General features: G+C 53.7%; 1 protein-coding gene across 2 annotated transcripts in view; it reads right to left on the bottom strand.

The window, feature by feature from the left end:
• The window catches only part of TLN1 (talin 1), a 31,964-nt gene that overhangs the window by 3,154 nt on the left and 2,195 nt on the right, over positions 1-26,615 (bottom strand). Inside the window, exons 2-48 of one of the 2 annotated variants that reach the window (XM_060154861.1) lie at positions 22,391-22,558; positions 22,050-22,147; positions 21,657-21,786; positions 21,403-21,555; positions 20,996-21,138; positions 20,759-20,886; positions 19,973-20,033; positions 19,214-19,318; positions 18,731-18,886; positions 17,866-17,967; positions 17,620-17,696; positions 17,230-17,410; positions 16,942-17,055; positions 16,720-16,828; positions 16,322-16,530; positions 16,059-16,157; positions 14,884-15,051; positions 14,399-14,693; positions 13,671-13,837; positions 12,701-12,829; positions 12,422-12,538; positions 12,206-12,319; positions 11,866-12,000; positions 11,571-11,699; positions 11,291-11,393; positions 10,945-11,153; positions 10,481-10,600; positions 10,078-10,275; positions 9,747-9,886; positions 9,470-9,563; positions 9,278-9,367; positions 9,042-9,164; positions 7,615-7,758; positions 6,966-7,127; positions 6,587-6,727; positions 6,312-6,493; positions 5,979-6,111; positions 5,660-5,761; positions 5,404-5,574; positions 5,169-5,318; positions 4,960-5,061; positions 4,761-4,880; positions 3,851-3,997; positions 3,516-3,682; positions 3,224-3,407; positions 3,008-3,133; positions 2,787-2,903 (exon numbers count right to left, since the gene is read on the bottom strand). In XM_060154861.1, the coding sequence (XP_060010844.1) occupies positions 2,787-2,903; positions 3,008-3,133; positions 3,224-3,407; positions 3,516-3,682; positions 3,851-3,997; positions 4,761-4,880; positions 4,960-5,061; positions 5,169-5,318; positions 5,404-5,574; positions 5,660-5,761; positions 5,979-6,111; positions 6,312-6,493; positions 6,587-6,727; positions 6,966-7,127; positions 7,615-7,758; positions 9,042-9,164; positions 9,278-9,367; positions 9,470-9,563; positions 9,747-9,886; positions 10,078-10,275; positions 10,481-10,600; positions 10,945-11,153; positions 11,291-11,393; positions 11,571-11,699; positions 11,866-12,000; positions 12,206-12,319; positions 12,422-12,538; positions 12,701-12,829; positions 13,671-13,837; positions 14,399-14,693; positions 14,884-15,051; positions 16,059-16,157; positions 16,322-16,530; positions 16,720-16,828; positions 16,942-17,055; positions 17,230-17,410; positions 17,620-17,696; positions 17,866-17,967; positions 18,731-18,886; positions 19,214-19,318; positions 19,973-20,033; positions 20,759-20,886; positions 20,996-21,138; positions 21,403-21,555; positions 21,657-21,786; positions 22,050-22,147; positions 22,391-22,520 (6,474 nt within the window). In that variant the 5' untranslated portion in view covers positions 22,521-22,558. Of the gene's footprint in view, positions 1-2,786; positions 2,904-3,007; positions 3,134-3,223; positions 3,408-3,515; positions 3,683-3,850; positions 3,998-4,760; positions 4,881-4,959; positions 5,062-5,168; positions 5,319-5,403; positions 5,575-5,659; positions 5,762-5,978; positions 6,112-6,311; positions 6,494-6,586; positions 6,728-6,965; positions 7,128-7,614; positions 7,759-9,041; positions 9,165-9,277; positions 9,368-9,469; positions 9,564-9,746; positions 9,887-10,077; positions 10,276-10,480; positions 10,601-10,944; positions 11,154-11,290; positions 11,394-11,570; positions 11,700-11,865; positions 12,001-12,205; positions 12,320-12,421; positions 12,539-12,700; positions 12,830-13,670; positions 13,838-14,398; positions 14,694-14,883; positions 15,052-16,058; positions 16,158-16,321; positions 16,531-16,719; positions 16,829-16,941; positions 17,056-17,229; positions 17,411-17,619; positions 17,697-17,865; positions 17,968-18,730; positions 18,887-19,213; positions 19,319-19,972; positions 20,034-20,758; positions 20,887-20,995; positions 21,139-21,402; positions 21,556-21,656; positions 21,787-22,049; positions 22,148-22,390; positions 22,568-26,615 lie in introns of those variants that run through there. The other variant, XM_060154862.1, reaches the window with a different exon arrangement.

Genomic DNA, 26,615 nt, shown 5'->3' with positions numbered 1-26,615 from the left:
ATTGGTTTATTCATCCATGTGTTCACTCAACAAGCATTCACTGAATATTTATCATAGGTCAAGTGCTTGGAGACTTTCACACGTTCACAGCTAATATAATAGAAGGCAGCTGGTCGTTATTTCTGACTGAAGTGATCAGGGAGAATTTATCTGTTTGAAATTAAAGAAGTACCTCTGAGCTGGGTTTTCATTCGTAAAGTAAAGAGAAGCCTTGACAGGGTGAGTGGTGAAGGTGGGCAAGGAGCCAGGTCTTAAGAAATATAGATAACAGGAGGGCTTTTTTTTTTTTTTTTGCGGTACGCGGGCCTCTCACTGTTGTGGCCTCTCCCGTTGCGGAGCACAGGCTCCGGACGCACAGGCTCAGCGGCCATGGCTCACGGGCCCAGCCGCTCCGCGGCATGTGGGATCTTCCCGGACCGGGGCACGAACCCGTGTCCCCTGCATTGGCAGGCGGACTCTCAACCACTGCGCCACCAGGGAAGCTCTGGGAGGGCATTTTAGGTAAGTGGTAGAGCATGAATAACCAGGACATCAAGTGGGAGAGTATCAAGGAATGTTCCAGAATACACGGATGAAGGAGAAAAGATTGTTGGGGTCTTGAATATCAGAATAAGGAAGTTAGAATTTCATATAATATGTAAAAGTCATAAAAATATTTTGATGTATGTGTTCATCCAACAAATTACTAAAGATCAGCTACGTGGCAGATTCTGTGTGAGGTGCTAGGAATGCAAAGGGGGATAAGGTAGACAAGGCCCTTGTTCTCGTGGAGCTTACAATCTGGTTTTGGATACAGATTATACATAGGTAAACGAGCAAAGAAACTAGACTGTGAAGGAAAAAAAGAGGGTGCTGTGATGAGAAAGAAAAAGGAAGTCCTTTTTCATAAAGGTGGTCAGGGAAGGCCTCAGGAGGAGGGGATGTTTAAGCTGAAGCCTAAAGGAGTAGAAGGAACCAGATGTTCAAAAAGCTGGAAGAGAGCAAGAGCAAGGGCCTGCAGTGGGCAGAGCTGAGAATGCAGTGGGCCTGGGGCCTGGAAGGGGAGGAGAGCAGGGGCCCTGGGGCCTGGGAGGCGATGGTAAGGAGAGTGGATTTTACCACAGATGCCAGGGCAGTCACTAAAGGGCTATAAGCACTGAAGTGACATAACCTGATGTATATTTTTAAAAGATAATTCTGGGAATTCCCTGGCGGTCCAGTGGTTAGGACTTGGTGCTTTCACTGCCATGGCCCTAGGTTCAATTCCTGGTCAGGGAACTAAGATTCCACGAGCTGCAAGGCACGGCCTAAAAAAAAAAATTATTCTGGCTACCGTGTAGAGAGGATGGACTGGAGTGGGTGAGTGGAGTGGGGAAGCAGGGAGATTAGACAGACACTATCACATAAACACAGCTAAGGACCGATGACGGTTTGGACAAGGTGGTGGTAGCAGAGATGGGGCAAAGGGCAAATGAGATCTATTTGGAGGGAGCACTAAAAGAACTGCTGATGGGCTCAGATGCAGGGAACGAGAGAAAGATGTTAGAGCTGGGTTTCTATCTTTAGGAACTGAGTTACTAAGAGGTGCCACTTACTGATATGGGAAGATGAGGGAATGATCAGGTTTGGGAAGCAGAAAGTTAGGAATTTCAATTTAGACATCTCTAAGGAGAGGTGAAAACAGAAGATGAGAAAGACGAATTTAGAAGTTAGAAAGATGAGGGACTTCCATGGTGGTCCAGTGGTTAAGAATCCGCCTTCCAATGCAGGGGACGTGGGTTCGATCCCTGGTCAGGGAACTAAGATCCCACCTGCTGTGGGGCAACTAAGCCCACGCGCCACAACTTACAGAGCCCACGCGCTCTGGAGCCCACAGCGAAAGATCCCGCATGCCTCAACTAAGACCCAACGCAGCCAAACAGATAGATAAAAAAAAAAAACTTAGAAAGATGAGTAGGAAAGATGAAAGTGACAGAGACTGAAGGCAGGGACACCAGGTGGAAAACTGGCACAGCAATCGCAGTGAGGGAGAATGCTGCCAGTGGGCCCGGAGAGGAGGGCTGAAAGGAAAAGAGAACAGAGGACCTGGCGATGGCCTGAATATGGTGAGTAAGGCAGTGAAGTCAAAGATGACTGAGGGAACCTTCAGGACCGGGAGGCTGTTACCATCGTTAGTGGGAAGCAGCACGTCAGGAAGAACAGCTGGTTGGGAGGCACTGCATCTCGGTGCTGACGTCAAACAGGCAGTTGGAAATAACTAAACTCAGAATTGGAATTCAACTTGTTAGAGAACAATAAAGAGAGTGGTTAAACTTGCCAAAGAAGAGGATAGAGTAAGAGGGCGATATGTGCAGTTCTGGGAAGGCCTCTATGTCTACTAGGTTGAAGGTGATTCAATGACGACTACAGAAGAGACGTGGGAGGCAAGAGAAAAGCCAGTGTCAAGAAGACCAAAGGAAGAAAAGCTTTCAAAGAGAGGCTTGCTAAGGGAGTCAGCTGCTTTGGAAATGTCTGAAGAAGATGAAGGCCAAGAAGCGGCCACTGCATGTGGCAACTAAGAGGCCACTGGTGACCAGAGAAAGTGGGGGGATGAAAGGGAGGTGTCAAACGCTAGGGAGGAAATAGGTGAGGAAGGGGAAGACAAGAGTGCAGCTCGTGTAAGAAGTCTGGCAACGAGCAGGAGACTGTGTATCTACATCTGTGTGTGTGTGTGTGTGTGTGTGTGTGTGTGTGTGCAGCGCAAGTTCACCATCTCTCACGACCCTGCTCTCCGACCCAAGTCCCCGATGCCCCAGACTTGCACTCACCGCCAGTTCCTGCCGTATGTGCTCAGTGGTTGCCTCCAAGGCCCGTGTGCCTTTGGTGGCCTCATCCTCCACAGCTTTCACAGTCTTAAGCAGTGATGTCACATTGGTCACCATCACCTGGGGAGCACCAGAGGAGGGAGGGAAGGAGGGATCATTTTAAGGAACAGGAGGAAGCACAATGATCCGCTCCCTCCCCAGAAGCAGCTCGCATTTCCTCGCACCTTGGCAGAGTTCTTGAGCTGCCACACGGCGGGGTCGTCCCCAACTTTGCCAGCTGCAGCCTTTGTTGCACTGATGAGGTCTCCCAGGGCCTTGGCCACATCTTTCACTGCATTGATCAGCACCACCTGTGTGGGGGAGCAGAGGCTCTGGTCTGTGGGAAGAAAAGGGGGAACAGGAAGTGGTTCTGGCCAGAATTAGGGGTGTGAGTTGGATACCTGGGTCTCTGGGTCCTCGGCTCCCAGGCTGGCTGCACCCAGCTTGACCACGTCGGCGAGGCGGGTGATGGTGGCCACAGAGGACTGGGCAGCCTGTGCCAACTTCTCCTGGCTCCCAGCTGCGTTCTGCACCAGGACCTTGGTGTCCTCCACCAGCACCTTTGCAGTCTTCAGAATGCCCTCTCTGGGGGAGGGTCCGGCCCAGTCAGCTCTTCTCAGGCCTCCCCCGGCCCCTCCAGCCTCTGTGGCCCAAACCCCGCCCTGCCTCCATGAGGCCCAGTGCCCTCCTCACCGGTGGTCAGCGAAAGTTTCAGCACCCTCTCGATTGAGTGTACCAGCGGTAGCGAACATGATGGTGGTGTCGAGGTCGGCAATGATGCCGGACACAGCACTGGCTGCCGTGATGCAGGCCTGGGTGCCACGATTCCCGGCCTGGAGCGCAGCCAGCACGTGGGAGACCTGGGGGAGGAGTCATGTGGCGACTGTGGCCGGTGTCCCGTGAAAGGGAAAGGTCACCGGTGTCTGAGAGAAGGGACGGAGGAGAGGGCTGGGAAGGCTGGAGGAGGATGGGAAAGGCTGCAGGGTTGGGGAGCCTGGCCCTCAGTCCGTGGGGATGAGCTCGGTCACCTTCTCAGAGACTCGCCGGGCGCACTCTATGAGCTCCTTCTTGGTGTAGGCGTCACTGGGGCTGCACTGCAGGGCGCCTGCCTTGGTGGCCAGAGCAGCACAGCCGTGTCCCAGTTCCTGAACCCGGTGCTTGATGTGGGCACCTATCTGTGAGCAGGTGAAAGAGGGAGATGGATTTTACGAGAGGCGCTCGGGTACGTCCAGTGCGCTCGGAGGAGTCACTAAGGACCTAAGAAACCATGCACTGCAGACTGAGGAGGTAGTGAGAAAAAGCGCCCAGCACAGACTTGTCCTGTTTCACAGCCTTTAGTCAGGAGGCCACCTCCCACACATGGAAAATACTGGCCTGTGGGCACCAGCTGTGAGGACCTTGTTAAGCACGGTGAGGAGGAGGGGAGAAGCACTTCATGCTGGGGTATCTGAGTCAGAGGCCACGGCTTACAAGTTGGCCTGTGTGCAGTGCGGTTGTGGAGGGGTTTGGGGCTGGGGATTAGGTGTGTCACGCTAAGATCCATTTTTACTTGCTTTCTTGGAAAGCCAGGAGCTTAAGGAAGGAAGCGCTTCAGGGCTTTACAACAGAAGAACCAGGAAGGGAATACAGGCTTGCAGCACAGCAGAAAAGCAGCCACAGGCCCAGAAGAGGGTCAGCAGAGAAACAGCGGCAGACCAGGAAAGCTCTAGATCCTGGGCTGTCTCCTTTATGCCTGTGACCGAAGGCTTTGATGCTGTCCCTATGCGGGGCCCTGATCACTCTTTCGTGGAGTGGCCCTGAGGAGGAGTTCCCCTTTCTATGAAAGATCAGAGGGGGCGAGGGTGGGACAGCCCCACAGGCTGACATGATGGGACAAGGGGCATGCCTCTGGGGCTTCCTGTGAGGCGCTGGGGAAGGTCACAACTGCCTCCGAGTTACCTCTTCATTTTCAGCAGCCACAGCTGCAGGCTTGGCCTGTGAGGCCAAACGGCCATAGTCACTGGTCAGCTGGTTAGCGAGAGGGCCCAGCTCCTCAGGGCTGGTGTTTGACTTGGTTACCTGGAGACAGTGGAAGAAGTGAAGTTATGTCCAAACTCGACTTTCCAAGAGCAGTCCTCTTCTTCTCTCCCAAACTCACCATCTCCTGAACGGTGACAGCAATGGCCTTGGCTGTCCGCACCATAGTCGTCTGATAATCCACGAAGGAACCTTCTGGTTCACCCATTGGTCCTTCATCTAGCTAAGGGGAGAGAATGGGGGAAGAGGAAAGATTGTTGGTCTCTGCCACTGGGCTCAGGGACCCTGGTCCACAGTAGGCTCTGTCCATGGGCACCCCAAGACTCCAACCTGGTTGATGGCCTGGGTGATGGAGTCCACCATGCCGCCGACAACCCCGGCAGCACTGGCTGCCTCGTTGAGGGTGGCTGTCAGGTCCTCCACGGCCTCTGTCATCATCTGTACAGCCTCCTCCAGGGCTTCCTGGGTGTGAGCTGCTTGCTGTGGGGCAGACTGAGTGAGCTGGGGCCCAGCTGTTCCTGCTTCTCTTACTGTAGCAGCAGCCTCTCAACCCGGCCCTCAGTACCTTGGGGTTACCGCCAGCCTCCTTGGCCGTGTACAGCAACTGCAGGGCAGACTCGGCCAAGGTTTTGGTCTGGTCCAGGAGTGCCATCTGCTGAGGATGACTCAGGGTCTTGGAGGCAGCACCCACTGCAGCCAAGGTGAGCGGCTCAAAGTACTGGGCCATCTGGGACACCTGAGGCAAGGGTTTGGAATGGGTCAGCCGGGCCAGGTACCCTTGCTTACCCTATCCCGGTCTCCCCACGTGTCTCCCCAGGTACCTTGTGTCCCAGCTGGGAGGCTTCCGCCCGGGCAGCACTGGCCAGTGGCTCAATAAGATGGGAGATCTCCTGCACTGCAGTGAGCATCTGGGTATGCAAGGCCTGGGGAGGAAGCGAACTTTAGCTCTGACTGTGACCTGCAAAGGGACCCTCTAGTTGCACAGAACCCCACTCTTCCTTCCACATCCAACTAACTAACCCCCTTGGCATGTTCCATACCCTCGATGTTTCTATGAAGCCCATTCCCAGATCCCCCACCTTCCTCAAGCCTGCCATCGCTCCTCCCAGACACCTTTCACAGAACCCCCTTCCCCCTTACCTCTTGAGAGATTCCCTCACGGGGAGCAAGCTGCTGGCTGATTGCGGCAAGGGAAGCCTGGTCTAGGTCCCGCAGACAGCTGTTCAGAGCTGCAATGGCTGCCTCACACTCCAGCTGCCCTGGAGCCTTGTCCCTGCAGACACATCACAGGCTCCAACACCAAGAACGTCCCTTTAACATAAGGCTAGCCTGCCTTTCCCTGTATCCCCCGAATCTTGGACAACAGGTGTTCTCCAACACCATCCCATCTCATTGCACCTAAGTGCCCACCCCTCCATTCTGTCACAACGTATATCCCCCAGTCACACCGGTTCTCCAGCCCGCCCCCTGTACCTCATGCTTGTAATGAGCTTCTTGATGGAGTCTGAGACAGTACGGGAGTGGCCAGCCAGCACCGACCAGCGCGGGGGGTCCCGGGGATTGACTGCCAGGGCCCGGGCTGTCTGGATTAGGCCCCCGGCACTCTCCAACATTGTCTTGGCAGAGATCACAATGGGCTCCATGGCAGCCCGGCCCTGGGGAGAGGGGAAGCAGGGAGGTGAATCTCAAGACTCCTGGGAAGATGAAGCGGCAGACGGCCCATCCATTCTGCCTTCACCCGGCCTCACCTCGGGGCTGATCTGGGCGGGAACGCTGGAGAACTCAGGGTTGGACGCAAAGGCACTCAGATTTTCCACAGCCTCTAGCAGCGGGGCTGTTGCTGCTCGGCACTGTGCACGGTTCTCCTCTGTGAAGGCCCCGTCCAGCGCCTGAAAAGAGAGTGATGGGGAGGCCCTCAGGACGGACTGGAGACAAAGGCGGTGCAGCCCAGGTCTCCCTCCTGAGCTTAAAGGGTGTGGGGAGAGGCTGGTGATGACCAGCCTGGATAGGACAGGCCTTGGGCTCAGGCAGGTGGGATTTGGTAGAAAGCCTCAGGGAATGACAGGGGGTCAGGGGAGAGAAAACTGGATAGGTCAGGGAGAGGCTGAGAATTCAAACACCGGGAACCTTGATGGTCTTGACAAGATTGGCCGTGCTGTTGGCCACCTCCTTGGCCGATTGTACGAACTGGCGCTTGGCTGTAGGATTGGCAGTCCGGGCAGAAGCCAGGCGGCAACTGTTACACAGTGCAGACGTGTGTTTGGCCACAATGGTGGCTGCAGAGAGCACCTGAGGAGACAGAAACGTGGAAGAGCCACAATGAGGGCAGGAGGGAAGTGTCCACTCCAGGGAGCAGCCCCTTTCGCTTGGGGGATGTATAGCAATACCCTTGGAAGTCTAATTAGGAAAGACAAAGTCACCTGAAAAGTCAAGATCTGGGAGAGAGAGATACCCAAAGATGAGCATGAGCAGGGTGTGGGGGAAAGAAAGATGAAAAGCCGACACACTGATGGAGAAATAATAACAGGCTCTGTAGGAGAGTGAGCTCAAACATCCATAAAGAGGTGGTGAACTTGGCAGTAAGTGAAGGAACAATGAGAAGCACGGCAGGAGAAGACAATGACCCAGAGATGCTGTGGGTAGGGGGTCAGAGCTGGGGCCCCAACCTCTCCTTCCCCACATGTCCTGCATCTCCCTCTCCCCCTCACAGGGCTGGTCTGTCCTGGCTCAGCAGCCTTTCCCAGGCTTGTCCATGGTGCCTGTCCCTTTGAGTTACCTGGGCCTGGGTGCAGCCAGGCTCTCCCAAACTCTGACAGGCCATCTGAATTGCCTGGTTTGCTCGGGCAAACTGCGTGGGCTCCACCAGCCCTTGCTGTCCAGCTTGGCTATTGGGGTCAGAGACGCCAACCAGATATGCAGCCTGGGGAGAGAGAAGAGGTGGGGTGAGGAATAAGGAATATTCCTTAGGTGGGATTCGAATAGCGATAGTGGGGACAAAGGGGAGCAGGGCTAAGTTTAGTGGCCAGGTTCTATGTGAATGGAGGTATATTAGCTAGCTATAGTTACACTATAAGAGGGAAAAAAACCTCTCCTGTTTTGTTAAATTTGTTCAAACATTTCAGAAGATTAAAAAAGTAAAAAAAAAAAAAAAAAGGAAAGACACAAAATAAGGTTTTTATTAAAATTCTATACGTATGTGTTTGTATGCTGGGTCTTAAGGTAAAAAGTACTGCTTACTGTAAGTGGCAGTAAAAAAAAGTTTGAAAGCCCCCCCCCCCCACAAAACCCCTTCTAGAGATAGTTGTAAAACTATAGAGGGTGTTAGGCTAATTAACACTTACGATACCTCCAAGCTTCAGAGATTTGGAAAGGGGGAAGGGATGGGTATAATGGTTGCCAAAATCTGTTTTTGCTTGGAAGACCATCATAAGGTTTGATTCTTACTTCACCCAACACATGGTAGCTTTGCTTTTTCCTCTTCATGCTATTCCAGAAATAAGTTAAACCATATACCGCAGGCCACCCAACAGAACAGGACACGGGGAGGTAGGGCGACTGAAGGAGCAGGATGATAGGCCTTCAGGGACACAGTCTGAGATGATGAGCTCTCAAGCCAGTTTGTTTTAAGGATTCATATACGAAAGCAGAATACTCTGAGCTAATAGGTCGTTTTACACTTCATAATGTAGAAAAAGGCAAAGTTAGTGGTGATGCAAGTAACTGGAAATTTAGTCCCTGGTACTATTCTAATAAAGTAACAATTATGTGGGGACTTCCCAGGTGGTCCAGTGGTTAAGACTTCCACTGCAGGGAGCCCAGGTTCGATCCCTGGTCAGGGAACTAAGATCCCACATGCCTTGCGGCACACCCCCCTGCCCCGCCCCACCAAGTAATAATTATGTGAAAATAATTTGCATATGCTAATCAGCATATACCAAGAAAACTGGGTCTGGAAACAGCCCAATGATTGGACAGTGTAACCATACCTCAAAGCACCAGGGCTCAGGGGTGACAGTGATCAGAACTGCTGATGTTCTATGATTGCTGACAAATATCTATACTTTAGGAGGGGGAAAGATCCCCAGTTTCCATACAGTTAGCTTTGCAAGCATAACTTTCTGAGTTTTCTGCAAGTGTGTCAGGCTGTGAGGAGGTGGGGGAGGGAAAGCAGGGGCATTCCAGGGACCATCTCAGGAGCATAACCTGTGCAGCTGCCTCGGTGAAGCCGCAGAGGGCCTTGGAGGCTGTGGCAATGGCCTCCCCAAACTCTGGCAGGTTTCCGTTCTTGGCATTTTGGGAGATGCCAGTCATGGCTTCACCCAGTACCTGAGGAACACAGTGTGTCAAGAGAGTCAGAGCCTGTCCTCAGAGGGACAGAGCAGCCCCCGGTTAGTTCCATCTTCCTGTCCTCTGCCCTCCTGGGTTCTGGGTGCACTTACCTTTGAGTTTTCCATGACACTGTCCAGGCAGCCAAAGTAGGACATGTCATTGATGGGCTGGACTGGGTTCTCTAGGAGTTCCCGGACCGTCTGTAGAGGGGGTGGGTGAAGTGAGATCCAAGACACCCCCCTCACCCTCCAACCATGAACCCTTTCCTCAACCTCAACCCCATTTAGCCTGACAGGGCCCACCTCCAATTCCCGCAGGGCATTGTCACACTCTTTCTGGCCGGGCGCCTGCTGGGTGCACATGGTGATGAGCTGGTTGATGCTGTCAGTCACTGCCCTGGGAGGAAGAGAAAGTCAAGTGAATGAGCGCAAAGGTCATCATTTCTGCATCCTGTACGTGTAGGAAGTCTAGCCATTTCTCTTTTGCCTGGAACAACTCCTAAGCCAGGGACTTCTCATGAGATGTCCCCTCCCCAGTCTCTTCAACATTCTAGGGCTGGGCTTCCCAGCTCCCACGTACCGGGCAGCTGCAGCCAGCTGACTCTTGAGGTTGGGGGCTGCAGGGTCTGTGGACAGGGCTTTGGCGGCCAGAAGAAGTTTGCTTGAAGACATGGAGATGCCCTTCAAGTTGGACACAACCTGGGCGCGGTCCTCCTGGCTCTGTTGAAGGCAAGAAGGTCAACACATTGTCCAGTCCTTTCTTATCTGTCTCTAAAAGGGATCTTCTGTCCCAGACACTCAAGTACTGCTAGAGACTGGGGAGGGGAGTGAGCCAGGAACAGGTGAGGACTCTGTGGTCACAGAGATGCCTCTGATCTAACCCTCGAACAGGACCCAGTGCCTCTTCGTACCGGAGCCTGGCCTGCCATCTCCACACCAGCTTCCAGGAAGGTGCTGAAGTCCTGTCCGAATCGACCTGAGGCTCGAGCCAGGTCCTGAGGGGTTCCCCGAGAGGCCTGCACCAGTTCTGTGGCTGCCTGATTTAGCCCAGCAGCGGCTTCATTCAGGCGGCTCTGAGCTTCTTGAAAAGTCCCGGTGCTGGGGGGAAGCTGCAGGGTCAGAGACAAAGTCAGGTGCAAGAATGGGAAATGACGTGAGGGAGAGTCTGGTAGAGGAGCGCTGAGAGGTGGGCACAGACCCTGGGGGCAATGAAAGGGGATACATCTGGGGAGTCAGGGTCAAGGAGAGGTCCAGAGGTAGAAGCTTGGAGTCCTTCATCCTCCCTGTGTTCCCCTCACACCCCTGTCCTCCTACCGAGTCACTCAGGAGTCGCTTGCTGGCATCTCCCACTGCTCTCAGGGCATTGTCCACATCTCGCTGACCAGGCAGGCAGCTGACGCAGCGGTTCAGGGCCTGGGTCACTGCTTTGGCCACCTGAGGTGGGAAAGGAGACAGGGGTTGCCAAAATGGAAACAACTGGGAGATCCCCTCCTCCACCCATGGGAGACTCTGAAAGTGAAAGCAGAAAAGGGGTGTTTTAGCTGAATAGGCCAGGGTATCACGTTAGGGTATCAAGCGATGCTGACCAAACTTCCCCAAATGTGGCTTTCAGCTAGGCCCCTGCCTCAGTCTAGCTAAGACACTTCTACTAAGACTGAGAAGGAAGGGCGGAATCCAGAGAGGAGCTGCGGTGTCGATGAGACTCTTCCCCCGTCAGGGTGGGCCTTCTGATGGGATCTGGGGGGGAGGCAGGGAGTGGCCCTGTCCCAATACCTGACCTGCGCAAGCCGCTGCTGGCTCTCAGGGTCCCCTGGATGGCCAGCTGCCTTCTTCGCCTCCTCGATGAGGCTGCTGGCCTTATCCAGTACATCACTGGCTGTGTCAAGCACAATGGCTTGCACCGCAGGATCTGATGTCAGGGCAGCTACGCCCCTGGCGGCTTGGGCCAGTGACCGCAGCCCACCTGCCACATCCCGAGCTGCGATACCTGGGGAAACAAGGAGAGAGGAAGGAGGGGAAAAGGCACCGTCACTGCCAGGCCCTGATGCCAGTGGCTTCCTCCGTACAGCTCCCATTCCCCCATCCTCCTCACCACATGCCCCATTCCCAGCCCTGTCCACGTACCTGCGTAATTCTCATTGCCCTGGGCAACCTCCCCCAGCAGCTGGGCGATGGCGGAGCTCACTGCTTTGGTGCTGTTGCCCAGGTCCTGGGCACACTTCTCCATCTAGGGATGAAGGAGGAGACTCAGGGGATCAGGCGCAGGAGGAACTGGGAAGAGGGAACCTGAGCAGCTATTCAGGGACAGCTGGCAGTTTGAGTGAAGGTTCTGGGCAGCTCTGGGGCACGGGTGAGAAGGAAGACCTCAGGGTTTGAGAAAGAATGAGGTCTTTCGAATACCTACCGTCTCCCCAGGTAAGGGCTTAAGCTTGCCATCTCGAGCCGCTGCCTTCACTTCCTGCAGATCTCTCTCTAGATTTTGAACCACACTCAGAGCAGAATCCATCTCCAAAGGCCCACATGCTTCCTGAGCCTACAAAGATATGGGGGGCGGGGGGGGGGGTTGAGGTGTAGGAGGTACACTGTGTCTCATTCACGCCTCAGGTTACACAATTACCCATTTTAGGATATTCTGAACAGATTCTCCATCAGCCTAGGACTCCCCCCTCATCTTCCAAAAAGGTAGCCAGCTCCTATACCTTCTGGGCAGCGGTGCGGAGTTCAGCCAGCGCAGTGCCAAGGTTTTTAGCACACTGACTCAGCTGCATGGCCGACGCCTGGTCCTGAACTGTTGGCACTGAGGCCTTCGCGGCTGCCACCATCTTCCCACCTGGCTGTTGGGGAACAGGTAGGCAGATGAAGTGTACCATACGCCCTCTGGGCTTGGGTACAGGGACTGATGACGGTCAGGATGTGGTGAGCACTGGGGCTCAGTACTGGGAGAGAGGCTATTGGCAGAGATTTAAACTGATTAAATCTAAAGGTCTCACAGAAGAGTGGGAGGGGTCTGGTCTGAGTGGTGAGCGGAAGATGCCTTGCCTGCAGGAAGCTCTGGCTGGCAGCGATGAGGGCTAGCTGCGCACTGGGACTGTCAGGCTGGGCTTGGCTCCCTCGGACGCCCTGCACCAGCAGTGGAATCTGCTCTGCCACAGCCTGTAGGTGAAAATGTCATCAGGGCCACCTCTCCGCAGGCTGGGGGAAAGTCCCCCATCTTCCATGCCTCCTCCCGCCCCCACGCGCTTCCTGGCGTCTCACCTTGCAGCTCTGCATCAGCTGTGGCTGGGGGCCGGCAGAGGCCTTGGGGGTGGAGGCTGCATGTTGGGCCGCAGCGATGGTCTGTGTAGCTGAGGCTGCAGCCTGCTTGGCTGCGTGCTTTAAGGACAGAATAGGGAGGACGAGGCCCAGACATTCCTATACCCTGTCCCTGGCTTACCCTGCCCGTGCTATCCCCCAAGGAAACATCAGCGTCCCCGCACATCCCTCCCAGTTTCATTCCTCCTAGAGCACCTACACTGGCTTGGTTCCCAGCCTCACCTCCAGGCGCTGCACCAGCTTCTTCTTGATGGCATTCTGTGCAGCTGCGTTGGTCGCCATGCGGAGACCCTCAGCTGCCTCCCGCAGTCGCTGCTGCTGCTCCTCACTGTCAGGGTGGGCGGCTGCTCCCTGAGAGGTGGCGAGGGGACAGTTACCACCCTGCGTCCCTGTGGACCCTAAATAAGCTCTTCCCTGACCCCTCCAAACTCAGAGGTATTTTCCTGAAGGCATTTCTAACTACCCCCACTGAAAGGTAATCATAGTTGAGACGAGCTACCTCAGGCAGGCAAAAGGGGAGCCTACAGGGGCTCTGGCTTCCGTCTGGGATGCTGAAGTCCCTTTCTTGGGTAGAACTGTTTCTGCTTCCCCTCTCTGGGGAAGCAGCCGTATTTCTTCCCCCCTCCCCACAAAACACCACTAGCAAATGGGGGTGAGCAGGGCTCTCTGGGACAAGGATGCGGTTTAGAGCAGGGATCTCAGGGATGCCAAAGCAGGGGCCCTGGTTACTCCTGCAAACTGAAGAGCCCCAGAGCCCAGGGAGCCTGGGAATCTACTGGCTTCTTCCTGACAGTCCTCTGCACCCTTGTGTCCCTGTGTCCCACCGCCTTGTCTTTCTCTGCGCTGCTAGCAGCGGATCCCCTGGGACTGAATGCCCGCGTGCATTCACAGGAGACCAGGAAGCAGACAGGTGGTGGCAGCAAAGTAGGGCAAAGTAGGAACCGCAGGCCTTGGTCTTAGAGGAAGAAAAAGGGTACAGTTTCCTATCAGTCAGCAAGGACTCCGGGAGTCACACTGGCTGGAAGCCTGGCGCCATCCACTCACCGCCTAGGGGCGCATTTTTTCCTCAGTACTCCTGTATTTGTTCTCTTGTATCTTCTGCTTTTCACCTCCCATAAGTGAGGGTGACTCTCTGGACCCTTCTACCTCCCTACAGGGCCCAGTCTGGGGGTGTGCACAGAAGGCTCTCTACCTTGGCAGCCTCCACCATCTTGGCTGTGGCATCGGCCAGGATCTTAGCGGCGCTTAAGAGCTTGCGGGAATTCTCCAGATCACTCTCGCCCTCGGCATCAGCCTTGATGGCATTGACCAAGTCAGAGGTGGCTTGGGCTAGGATGCGGGCCTGTCGCACCATCTCACCTGAGAGCGTAGGCACAGTCAGCGAAGGGAGCCAGAGACACTGAGAGGGTGTTGGGGGTGGAGGAAAGTGGTGCAGGCAAGGTGGGTAGGGCTTTTAGGGACAGTAAGGAGACACAGAAGTTCTTGAAGTGATTTCCCTGGAGTTACTGTTTCCTGGGTTTAGGATCTTGGAAAGGAACAGATTTCCTGGTGCGTTCTGATGGGAGGAGGGGCCGGGGGGCAGTCTCCAATGGGCATTTTCCGTAAGTAGTCTTGAGAGGATGAGACTCTTTGTGAAGGATTTTGGGGGTTAGGGAGTAGAATGGGGATGGCTATCTCTTAATAATATCATTTTCCATCTATTTTTGTGTACACGTTGGTATGTTCTTTAAATACACCAAGGAAGGCAGAGTGGATATCATATTCCTGCTTTACAGATGGGGAACTGGAGATTTCAGAGATTAAACACCCAGCCCACTGTGCTGAGTGCTTGGTGGGGGGGTGATGGGTCTGCAAGGGAATTTCCAGTGGACTCGGGGAACCTCACTGGGATTCTCTGTCTTCCCGGGGGGCTGTCCTTACCAGCATCACCCATGGAGCTAAAGATGTTCTCGGTGACAGTGAGGATGGTGTCAGTGGCCTGGTCATAGCGGCCAGCAGGCCCAGCCCCTGTGGCATGGGCCCTCACGTGCTGCAGCAGCTCATTCAGGGCCTGGGTGACAGCTGTAGCCGCTGCTCCTACTCCCCGCAATAGCTGCCCATCCTCTGTGGCGGCCTGGGAGGCGGACACACAGCCCTCCACGGCTTTGGCCACTAGTCGTCCGGCCTCCACCAGCTGCTCTTGGCAGACAGGGGAGCTGATAGTAGGAGCCACCACCTGTGGGCAAAGTGAGTGTCAGAGATGTAGGCGAGGGAAAGGAGTCGTGAGGTAGGGGTGTCTGTGGTGTTCACAATAGTTATTAGGTTGGGTAGTGAGGCCTTGGGGGCCAAAGAGGTAAAATGAGAGGCTCTTGTGTGTGTGGTAGCATCACCCCTAGGCACAGGCTGCAGCAACCTTTGGGGCTCACCTTGGTACAGGCCACCAGCTGGGAGGTGGACAGGGCACACTGTGTTGCTGCAGCAATAACCTGGGTCTGAAGCCCTGAGTCCTCTGTTCGCTGGGCCACACTCTTGGCCTTGAGGACCAAGGCAGCTGCAGCACTTGCCACGGCCTTGGCTAGCTGCATGAGCACCTCCTGTGAGAAAACAGCAGTCAGCATGGCCTGAGATCCAGCTTGGGATCCACGGACCCTTCTCAGAGGCACAAGCTGTTTCATTAGTCCCACCGACTCCAATCACGGAACAGTGTACGCAGAAGCAACCAGAACCTACCCCAAGCCCCTGCCTCGAGCACCAAGTGGGACAGAACCCCCACCAAGGAACAAACCCACACCGAGAGAAACAGTGTCTACACCAAAGGGAGAAACGCATGAGGCGGATACACTCGGACGGCAATGGGGAGGGAGGGTGGGCAGCGCTGTTACAATGGGATGGAGGGAGGGGTCCCTCCCACCCCCAGCGTCTTTTCTCCATTTCTTCTCAATCTTGGTTGGAAGCAGTCACCCTGGAGTCTTGGGAACAAGTCCCTGTACTACCCTTCGGACCCCATTTTCTCAAGTCCTGCCTGGGCCGTGCCTCCCCAGCTCCCGTCATGTTCTGCTCCCCCAGGAGGCCAGGGGAGGGGGCAGAGCGAGTGTATGCGGCTCAGAGAGGACAAAGCTGGGAAGGCCCAGGCCAGAGGCCGTTACCGTGGGGGGATCGGGGGGAGATGGCACCCCAGCCCCTCTGGGCGCACAGATCTGCATGGGAAATCCAGGATGACAAGTCAGCTGAGGAGACGGGCATGGGGCGGGAAGGGGGAGCGAGAGGAACAGCGTCCTCTGGGTGTGTGGTCCAAAGGACTGGAAGCGGGGGTTCAAGACGCCCTCAAGTTGGGGTGAGGGCTACATACGGGAAAGATGACAGGCAGCCAAAAACATATCACCAATAAGGGCCAAGGGTGAACTAATAGGTTAAGTTTGGATTCAGGGGTTCTGAATTCTTATCCCCAAAAAAGGGACTGGGGGTTCCCAGTGTCATCCCTGGAAACAGAGGTTCAGGTTGGCTCTGAGGGGTCAATTTACAGTAGCAGGACAGGAGCTGGATTCAGGATCAGAGGTTACCTCCTAGAAGCTGGGGTCTGGGGGTTGGGTAAGTCACCAACCTGGAAGTGGGGGTCAGTATCACTTTCCCCAATTTGCTGCAACAGCTCCCCACTGGCCTGGCCCACGTTCCCAGCTGCTTGCAGCAGGTTCTGACGGGGCTGTGGAGAGTGAACACCGGTCAGAAGCTGCCTAATCCCTGCCCACATGTCCACGGGTCCTACACGCCCACGGGTCTCACCCTTCCATCCCGCAACATGGACCGCCCCCTTCTCCTTGGGCTCAAACCCTCCCCTCTCCCTAGTGCCAACCCCTGGCCCCTGACCTCGGCACTGGCCGGCTGGGCACTGCGCAGCAGTTCTGACACCGCCCCCGCCAGGCCCTTCGCTGCCTGCAGCAGGGGCCGGCCACTGCCACCTTCGTCCTCCAGCAGGGCAGCCAGCAGCTTCACGCCACGGGACATCTCCGTCAGGTTGGAGGAGATTGTGGTGACTGCACAGCCCACTGCGGTGTAGTCTGTCTCGGCAGGGTCCCCTGGGGGGAGAAGGAAGAAGAGGAGGCCAGTCACAGGCAGTTAGTCACACACACGTCCTGAGAGAGACGTACACACGAAGTCCCTTCCGTGAGTCAAGGTGCAGTCACACCGAGCCAGTCACACTCACGCTTGCACATGCTCGCCCTCCCCTCCGCCACCGCACACAGAGGGCTGGGCATCCGGCCTACCTGCTGTCAGGTTCACCACGGAGGCAGTACCGGCTGTGATGGCGTCTACCTGGGAGTGGATTTCATGCTTTGATTCATCCATCTTGTTCTTACGCCAGGCCTTCGAGGCCTGAGAGAAAAGAGGAACAAACCTCAGGACCTGCTCTGCTGCAGTTAACCCCAACCCTGCTCCTTGGAGTCCCAGCTTCAGCACCATCGGCCTCTCCTCTGTCCCATACTCACAGCATCCTGTCCCAGAGGGGGCAGAGTGTCAAAGTCATCCAGAGTGGCCTGGGCAGCCTGCACAGCTTGCATGCTGGAGTTGATGGTTCCAGTGAGTGCCTGCTGGGCTGACGTCTATGAGTCAAAGAGAGAAGTAACAGGGAACATTTAGAGGAGAGAGAAGGCAAAAGAGAGCCTGAGGCCGAGAAGGAGACAAATAGGGACACGGGAAAGACTGCCGAACTCCTGGCTAGGCCCAGCCAAGGGGGGCTAGGCCCGGAATCATGGCGGCAGTGGGGGCACTCTTACCAAAGGAGGCATGTGTCCTCGGTGCATCTGGCCACTGGTGATCTGCTGCTGGGCAGGTGGCATGCTGCCCACCTGGAAATTTTCAGGACCAGAGGCTCCGGAGCGCATGATGGCTGGCAGGGCCACGGAGCCATGCTCCACCTTCCCCACCCGGTTACACTGCTGCTGAAGAACTGTTGACCTAGAGAGGGGACGTACGGGGAGCACTCCGAGGACCTCCTCCTCTCATCCCTTCCCACCCCGCTCTACAGCCTCCGCACGTCCTGTGGTCTGGGCGGTGCGTGAGGTCTCACCACAGCCTGCGGCTGGTTAGAGGCATCCTAAGGACTCCCCACCTCCCACAGTCCTTGGGGGTCCTGCCTTGCCTTCCCTGCCCAGTTCCCCTCGTACTTCTTGGGGGACACCGAGTCCTCCAGCATAGTAGACTCCTCGTCTCCTTCCAGTCCAAAGTGATCCTTGCTTTTTTTCTGTAGGGAGAAAAAAAGAACAAGAGTTAAAGAAGAGGGAAGTGGGAAAGGCAGCCTTTTCCTTCCGCAGTCAGCCATCTTCCGGAACTTGGGTCCCCCTTTCTAAAGGACCGGCTTGGGGACAAGGTAAGGGAGGAGAAGGAGAAGGTGGGGGTCAGGCAGTGCTCACCTTCTTAAGGATGATATCGATGTAGCCAGCAATGAGCTGTGCGATCTGCTCCCCCTCGGTTGTCTGCACCGAGTAGTAGCCATCTTGGTAGTCCCCGAAATCCTAGGGGGACAAGGTGGGGACTCAGTGGGAAAGCCTGAATCCACCCAGGATGGGAAAGGGTGGGGCGGGAGCCCAAGGTTGAGCTGATGAGGGGCGCTTCCCCGCCCCGTGCCAAGAGCCTCTAGGACAACAGCCTTTCTTTAATCTCCTATTTCTTTATTTTCCTTGGAGGGAAATATTTTATTTCCGAGGAGTGCTCTTTATGCTACAGTTTCAAATGCGTGGCATTTAGGAAATCCCTCTTCTCTCACCCTGAATTGGGAGGACACATTTATCATTTATCATTAAATGACCATAGTTAAGGATTAGTACTAGTACCCAAAATGGAAAAACCACCTTTACTAATTTCCCTTCTCAGTGGGGCACTTCCTCAAGGTGGGATCAGTTTTCAATTCATAATGCCAAAACATAAAGCTAGAGGAGGAAACTACTGTAAGTAGCTGTTGCTGAAAGAGGGGAGGCTTATTTTTCTTTCTGTCACCTTTTTCTTCCCTCTCCCCAAGTTTCCTGTGATCTCAGCTTGCTGGTTACAGTTATGTTCCGTTGATTTAAAAAAAAATGTTTCATTTAAGCTTTCCTCATTCTCCAGGAGAGTTTCCCCTCTATTCTAATCTCCACGTTCCTGCAATAGTTCCAAAGTTTTCCTTTTTTCTGGAGTTGCATTCAGTGCACCTACCCCTGAGCAGGGGTGCGGGGGAGACCTCTGTGGCTGCCCCTTCTCTGAAAACTCCAAAGCCCTTTCTCCCCCGAGACCCCAGCTCACCAGGGTGAAGCTCTTGGGAGAGGCAGCCCAGCGTTTGATGTTGGTGAGGTTCCACTCCTGGATCACCTCTTTGGTCTTCTCGTCCACTCGCATCACACACTCCTTAGTGATGCCCAGAAGCCTGGGCACCAACTTGTTTTTTCCTTTCATCTTTTCCTGTAGGGCAGAGGTTGTCATTGGTGTTATTAGTCAGGGGATCAGATCCAGACCACAGTGGGGTGCTGAGGTGGGCAGGGGTGAACCAGGGTGTCTATGGATGGACCTGGGACAAGGCTATGTTAGGATAAAGGTAAAGGGAAGGAAAATGCAGGGTAAGGAGGGAAGTGATGGTGGAGAACTGACAAAGGGGCAAGTTTTCACACGGAAGAGAATGAGATTCTTGGGGAACAACGGGAAATGTGACTGGGGGCAGGGTTAGAGGCTCAGAGAGGAAAGGGTAAGAGTAAAAGTAAGGGTGGGCAGAGAGAAGTATCCGTAACCCACCTTGACCAGGAAGAAGGAGACGCCGTACGTCTTGAGGGAACGGGCTAGCTTCACATAGCGTACCTTGGCCTCGATCTCACTCATCTGTCCACAGTTCTTGTGTGCCTTCGAGTATGAAATGGGGAAACATTTAGCAAAATGTGGGGAGGATGATATCGCAGATGAGGAGTTAAGTTGGGATGTGAATTATGATGGGAGAGCATGATGGGAACAGAGGAAAAGTTAGGGGGATGCAGGCTATAAAAAATGAGAAGGTGAGGGGATGGGGCTGATAAAGGATATGCAGAAACAATTATTCAAGAAGCGAGGGATACAGTTAAGGAACTTGCAGACATTCTGTAGACGTGAATGGATGGTTAGGAAGTAGAAGGTCAAATACAAGGCCTTTTGGGCTGAGGATTCAAAGAGTGGGGATAACACCTTCCGTCTGTACGAAGATATATACTCTTCACAGTAATTTAGGCATACTACCTCGTTTGATTCCCCTATCAATCCTACTCAGGGAACATAGTTATCCCATGTTAGAGGTAAAGAAAAGAAAACAAGATTACTGAACTGAGTTCCACAGCAGATGCAGTGTGCAGGTGGAGACCAGAAGCCCAGGTCTTCTGCTTTCTCGGTGCAGGAGGGGTGGGAGAACAGCTTGGAGGGTGGAAGCAAGGTAGGGGTGATAAGGAGGGGGCGGGGGTCCATTTAGTCAGTAGGATTAAGCAGCAAAGCTCCCGGGTCATCCCAAACACTTTCCCCATCCCCATTCACCTGGAAGATCTTACGCTCTCCCTTCTGCTTCACATACTCCTTGGGCAGGAAGTCCTTCAGGCTACACCAGAAAAGGGAGGGTCAGCATGTAGTGGACAGCATCAGGGCTATGTGGGCCATGGACTGTGGGCCTAGGGTTGTAAGGAGATGTCTAGGAGAGTATTATCTTTGGGGAGAAAGAAGACTCAAGGGACTAGATTCTGGATTGTCCCTGAAATCGAGATGACTTCGTACTAACTCTTGAATACAGCCTGTGTCCCTCCTTACAGGGAAAGAGACTAAGGGAACTTGAGTCGGAGGCTCATTCCTTCAGGAAAAGAGGGTCGAGAGCACAATTTTAGGGGACCAAGGGCAGAAGGAGCTCACGAGAAGGATGACCATGCTTGTAGGAAGCTGAGAAAGCCACACCAAACTGTAGATATTCTGAGAAACACCAGTGGATGAGACCTGTGAGACTTTGGAAATCTGATGTTCCCTGTGACGAAAATGTACTTTCCCTCTGGCTATTGCAGTACAATTCTTCAGAGCATCTCAGGAAAGTTACATGCTCACTTCAGAGGTAGGGGGCAGGGGCAGGGATTCTGGACTACATTTATATTCCACATGAGGCCAGGGAGGAGACAAATGGACGATGGACGCTGAAAAGGTACCCATGTGGGTCAGACCCTGGGACCTGAGAAGAGGAAACAGGGGAGAAGGACTGGGATGGAGACAGCCCCGTTGTGCTGGGGCCACAGTGGCAGGGAGTCCTGGGCCCTGCCAGGGTATGGGATGAGGGTCACTCACTCGAGGAAACCAGCCTTGTGCTTCTGCTCATTGTGGGGCCCAAACTGGATCTGGCATTGGAAGCCAGCGAACTCACAGGCCTTGTCGAAGGAGACAGGGTGGGAGCCATTCAGGATGTCATCTCGTGCCTGCAGAGCACAGCGAAAGGAGGCTAATGTTGTCTGGGGTACAGAGATACCCCCACTGCGCTTCTGCCTCTCTCCCTACCACCCCATGCCAGGCAAGTCCTTTCCCTACCTGCACATAGAGAAGGTTCAGCTGGACAGGGTCCCGGGAGTCCACATTCTGGTCTGAGTAGAAGAACTTCCTCCGGAGCAGAAGCGTCTCGTGCTCCTCCACTCCCTGTTCCCTCAGCGTCCGGCCATGGTCCAGCCAGTTCACTGGGACACAGAGGGTCCCCTCAATGTCTAGTCCCTAGAGCCCCTATGCCATCTAATCTCCGGCTTTTTGTTTGTTTCTTCATTTCCTACCCTCTCTCACTAATATGTTAAGTTCCATGAGTGTAGGACTTTGTTTTACTACAGATGCATCCCCAGTGTTTAAACAGTGCCTTGCAAAAGCAAGTATTCAGTAAATAACACAGAAACGGCAGCCCCTGCCACCCTGCTTGTTTCAAATGCCCTCTTCTGTCCCTTTCTGCTTACGCTCGTCATCTGTGTGCAATTTCTGCTTTAGTTTCTCCATCTTCTTTTCATCTCGCAGCAGTGTCTTGTCCTTTCGTAAGGTCCCTGTCACCTCCTCCTTCTTCTCTTCCATGAGCTCTCGAACCAGTGAATATTCATCATGGTTGGTGATGCCTGGGGGAGGGGGTGGGTTGGCAGCATCCCAGGCACTGCAGCCAGGTCTTCCGGCAGAGCTGGGGCCTCCCCCTGCGCCTCCGGCCCCACTAGCCCCTTACCAATGCGGGCACAGATGGTCATGAGCATGTCAGTGACGGTCTTAGAGTCGTCCACCATGACAGTCTTCACAGTGCCATCCAGCATACGGATCTTCAAGGGCCTCTGTTTCTTCCTGTACTCCATGGTGTCCTATTGGGGCAGGAATAGGAGGCAGGGGCCCACTTTAAGCTAAAGGTATTACTTCCTTTTCAGGCAGCCAGAGGCGGAAGGAAAGTAGATTACTAAAAGGAAGACTATGGTGGCTCGCTCGAAAGCAGGGTATTATGACTGCCTGTAATAGAAAGAAGGTATGGGGGAGGTCAGAGACAACAGATGCGGGTGCTGAAAATAGGAAGTGGAAGGAGGGAAGTGATGGAAGAGGATATTGGTGGTCCTTGATAAGTCATACTCACCCCATTTCGGAGCATGTAGTAATCCAAAGCTTTCCCGGCCTCCAGCCATATACCCTTTTTGGGGTCATCATCTGACAGAAATAGCCCAAAGTCGCTGGCTAAAAGAGAGGATGGATCACCTCAGACTTATAAGGACCCCAATGTGGCTGAATGGCTGCACCACTGCCCCTTATTATTTTCTCAGTGATCTGGGGCCTAAAGGGGAGGGAGGGAACCAAGGAGCACAGGCCTGAGAGATGAAAAGCCTTGGGGGACAAGAAAGTCATCCCCCAAGGCCAAGAGCCTGGGAATGAGAAGGGACCGAGGACTCCCGCCCCAGCCATCTGGGTCGTCAGACTCACGAGGGCCAGACAGGGCCTCTGGGATCCGCTCACGGATGATGCGACAGGCGTCATACACCATGGTAGACGGCTCGAACTGCATCGTCTTTACCACATTCCCAATGCTGATCTTCAGCGAAAGTGCAACCATGGTGGCGGCTTCTCCTCTCCAGCCTGGCTATACCTGACCTGTGGCATCAGGGCATTAGAATACACCCTTGTTGGAGGAGAGGAGGCCCCCCAGATGGAGGCCCAGGAAAGGGAGTCACCAAAGCAGATAGCGGTGAAGTTGGTTTTGTTTTATTTAATAATTTTAAAGAATGAAAGATGAGTTGCATCAGATGGATGCCTAAGGTGTCTAAGACATCTGAAGGAGAGGCTGATCTGCAAGGTACAAAAGCAGGTCTGAAACGCAGTGTTACCCGAGGACACCGCCCCGCCCCCAGCACTGGAATCTGTGCCTCCCTTTTTTCTTCCAAGTGTTTCTCTCTTACCCTTGTCCCTGCTCACCTCCTTTCCCAGCCCTGCCTCTGCCCTGTTTTCATCCTTCCTGGTTCAGTCTTCTTCCCTCTTTGTCTCTTACTATACCCTGCTGACTTCTTCCTGTCTGGAATTTTCAGAGCTCTGCCCTGACTCATCATATGATCTTCCCTCTCACAGCTTTAGCCTCCTCCTCTGCAGAATGAAGACGTTATATTAGATAATCCCCAAGGGCTCTTGAGACCTGCAAACACTGTCTCTAGCTAGTTCGGCAGGGAGGCCAAACACTTGCTGTTCAATCCATCCAGGCCCACTTGTCTCAGCTTTCCTCTAACCTGACATGCTGGGGGCCTCCCAGAGGAGTTTGGCCCATGTTTGGTTTCCCAGCAGTCAAGCTAGAATCATGATTTTCTAACCCAAAGGGATCTCAGAAGTGATCTAATCAACTCTTTAATTTTGCTGAAGGGGAATCAGACCGTGTGTGTGTGTGTGTGTGTGTGTGTGTGTGTGTGTGTGTGTGTGTGTCTGTGTGTGTGTATGTGTGTCTGTGTGTGTGTGTGTGTATGTTTCAAAGCAGGTCAGAGAAAGAGCCCAGTCCTTCTAACTCAGTCCTTGCTCCTTCTAAGTCACCAAGTTACTACCCAGTTCTCACGGTAACTCCTCCTATGCTCTCTCATCTTCAGTTAGTCCTTCTGAAACTCTGCCCTCCATCTCAGCTGCCTCTCCTGACAGTATTTTCATTGCGGCCGGGGACACCAGTCTCATCGAGCCCTCCCGGCACCACCTCTCAGTGGAGGCGGCAGGCAGTGCAGAGTGTACCAGACCACACGTCTGCCTAGCAGCTGATGATGTGACCCAGCTCCGCACAGAGATTGGTGCCTCTTACCTAAGAGAGTGAGCAAATCTAGGCTGCCCATTGCCCTCTCTACAAACTGCTAGCCCCAAAGGGAAGAAAGCAGACTAGACAGAAGGCTGGAAGCAGAGGTGGGGGTGTTAGGAAACAGCAGCTGAGGATCAGGGAACTTGGCAAGGGGTATGTTTTTGGAGGGTGAAGAGATTAGGAGGGATTGAAAATCTAGGTAGAAACAGGAGGCAGGAGGCAGATGTGGGAAAGGTCTGGACCAGGGATATGATAGACAATTTCTAACCTTATAAATAGTACAGAGTCTCAAAAAAGCAACAGCCACAGCTCGTCCTCTATCGTTACTCCCAAGAGCGGACTCTCCCAGTCTCCCCACTACTAGGTTTCTACTCCCCTCCCCATTCCTGGAGCACCTCTCCCCATAGCTGGACAGACCTGGCTGTTGGGTCGCTGGAAGGTCTGCGAAGCTGAGGGCACACTGAAAAGACCTTAGACCCTAAGCTGAAATTGCATGTCTCCCCCCATTTCCTCCGGACATATGGACACCCCCTTCTTCCTCAAGCACGGAAACCTCTGGTGAGACCCCGATAAGGGAGTTGAGTCATGGCTACCCTCACTTTCAGGCTGGTCCTCAGTGGACATCCACATGGCTACAAGAGGGTGAGGGAGGAAAGGGAACTGAGCGAGTTGGGGGCGATGATAGCACAGAACAAGGCCCCTGGAAGTATGGGGAGAAGCTATCCAATTCCTGTTCTGGCCTGAGAACTTTGCTCCCCTTTCTATCATGTTTTATGGAACAGCAACAATGCCCCCCCTCCGTGTCCCCCTCCCAGAGAACTCCTCCTCCCTCAAGACATTCCTGAGATACATTCCAGAGGAGTTGGGCAATTGTGGGGGGGGGAATAGAGGACAGGAGGTCAAATCCCAGCAAGGAATGGAATGTAAATGTACTGGGGGTAAGGAATTTGGGGTACATAGAGAATACAGTCAGAGCAGGTACCCACAAAGGGAGCTACAGAAAGACAGGGAGTTACAGAGAGGGACAAAGGGAGAGAGAAAGCTGAAGACAGAGTCAGAATGTAAGAGGGCTGGGGGAGTAACACTCAGTCTGTTACCAAATTTGGCCTCTGAGTCTGTAACCGCTGAGAGGGAGGGGAGGGTTGTGGGTGAGACTGACATATCCGGCCTCAGGCTGCTGGAGGCTCATTTAGGGCTGGACTGGGCAGCTGAAGGGCTGGACCTGACTTCCCCCAGCACGACCCTTCCCCACCTACATCCAGATCCATGCATATTCATTCTCCCTAGATGTACCCCAGCCTATGCAGAGAGCTCTTTCCCACAAAGCTACTTATACAGTCCCTACCTACACATTATCTCAAACACACAGCCCTACACAAATCCATCACAACCACGTCATCTTCCCATGGACTCCACCCCACGCACACAGCTGGGACGTACAAATACACCTCTATCGGCAAGCACACAGCACTCGGCCCCAACACCTCTCCTCTCATTATACAGACATTCTCCTTCCATCCATCCAGTGAGCATTTTCGAGGGCGTGTTATGGGAAGGCCTTGGGCCAAACTCTCAGTGGCGGGTAAGCCCTAGCCTCTGCCCTCAATGGGCTCCTGGTCAGCAGAGTGGATGAGCTACATACAAAGTTACAGAAGGCAGGATGTGGTAAGAACCAGGTGGTATGTGCTCACGGAAGAGATCCCTTTAGGTCAGGGAAGGGGGACTAAAATGTCTTCACGAAAAGTGTCATTTGAAGTTAGGATTTAAAAAAATAAAGATAATAAAAAATAACAATGATCTATCTTTTATTGACTATATGTCAATTTCTTTGTGTACATAATTTCATTTAATCCTTACAGCAACCCTGCAAGGTAGGTGTCGGTATTTCCATTGTTACAGATTAGGAAACTGAGGCTCAAAGAAGTTAAGCACTTGTTCAAGTGTTTAACTTGAACAAGTCACACAGCTAATAAGTCACACAAACGAATAAGTTGTGAAGCCAGGATCCAAACCCAGGTCTCTGACTCCGAAGCCCAAGCTCTCTCCACTATTCCAGCCAGCCGGAGATGAGTCAGGGGTGGCATTCCAGGCAGAGAGAATAGCATAAGCAAAGGTGGAGAAGCAGAAAATCACGGAGGGGCATTCAAGGAAGTGAGGAGGCAGGCTGGTTGAAGCACAGCGTACCTGCAAGTGAGCAGTGATGGGGAAGTCAAGGTTAGGGTGGAAAGGCAGGGGAGAACTCGGTCAGGAGTATGCGGAATTTCACCTACCGGAGGGCAACAGGAGGCAAAGGGAGGCTTTGATCAGAGAAGGGGCATAATCAGAACTAAACTTTAGGAAAATAACTCTGGCATCTACCTTGGAGATTGGTTGTAAAGACACTGCATTAGCACAAGTGGGAGGTAATGAAGCCAGAGTTAGAATGGTGGAGAGGAGGACATCACTCATTACAAATTTTAAGAGGTAGAACTGACAGGAGCTGATGACAGTCTGTCCTCAGGAACCAAGGCCCAAAGTCAGGCTGGGGTCCCATTGCTTCGCGTCATCAGTAGGCACTCAGAGTGGCTGGGAGAGCTTGAGTTTAGGCAAGGAACTGGGAAAGGGGGAATGAAAGGAGCAGATGGAGCTGAGAATGTGAAGATGAGGCTGCAGTTAGGGGATGTGGTTAGCAGCCAGGTAGGGGCAGAAAGGATGGGGTTAGTGACTCTATCAGGCTGGAAATGGGGAAGACAAAGTGTAAAGAAAGACTGGGAAGATAACAGTAGGAAAAATAGTCTATAGTTAGTCACTGGATCAGGCTGGGGGAAGAGGAAGAATATGTGGATGGTGGCTAAGACAGGGAATGATGGAGTGAGGTCAGAGGCCAAGTCAGGCTGCAAGAGGTTG

Source organism: Lagenorhynchus albirostris, chromosome 7, assembly GCF_949774975.1.
Source record: "Lagenorhynchus albirostris chromosome 7, mLagAlb1.1, whole genome shotgun sequence".
NCBI classification, from domain to species: Eukaryota; Metazoa; Chordata; class Mammalia; order Artiodactyla; family Delphinidae; genus Lagenorhynchus; species Lagenorhynchus albirostris.
This window is presented reverse-complemented; position numbering and strand designations above follow the sequence as displayed.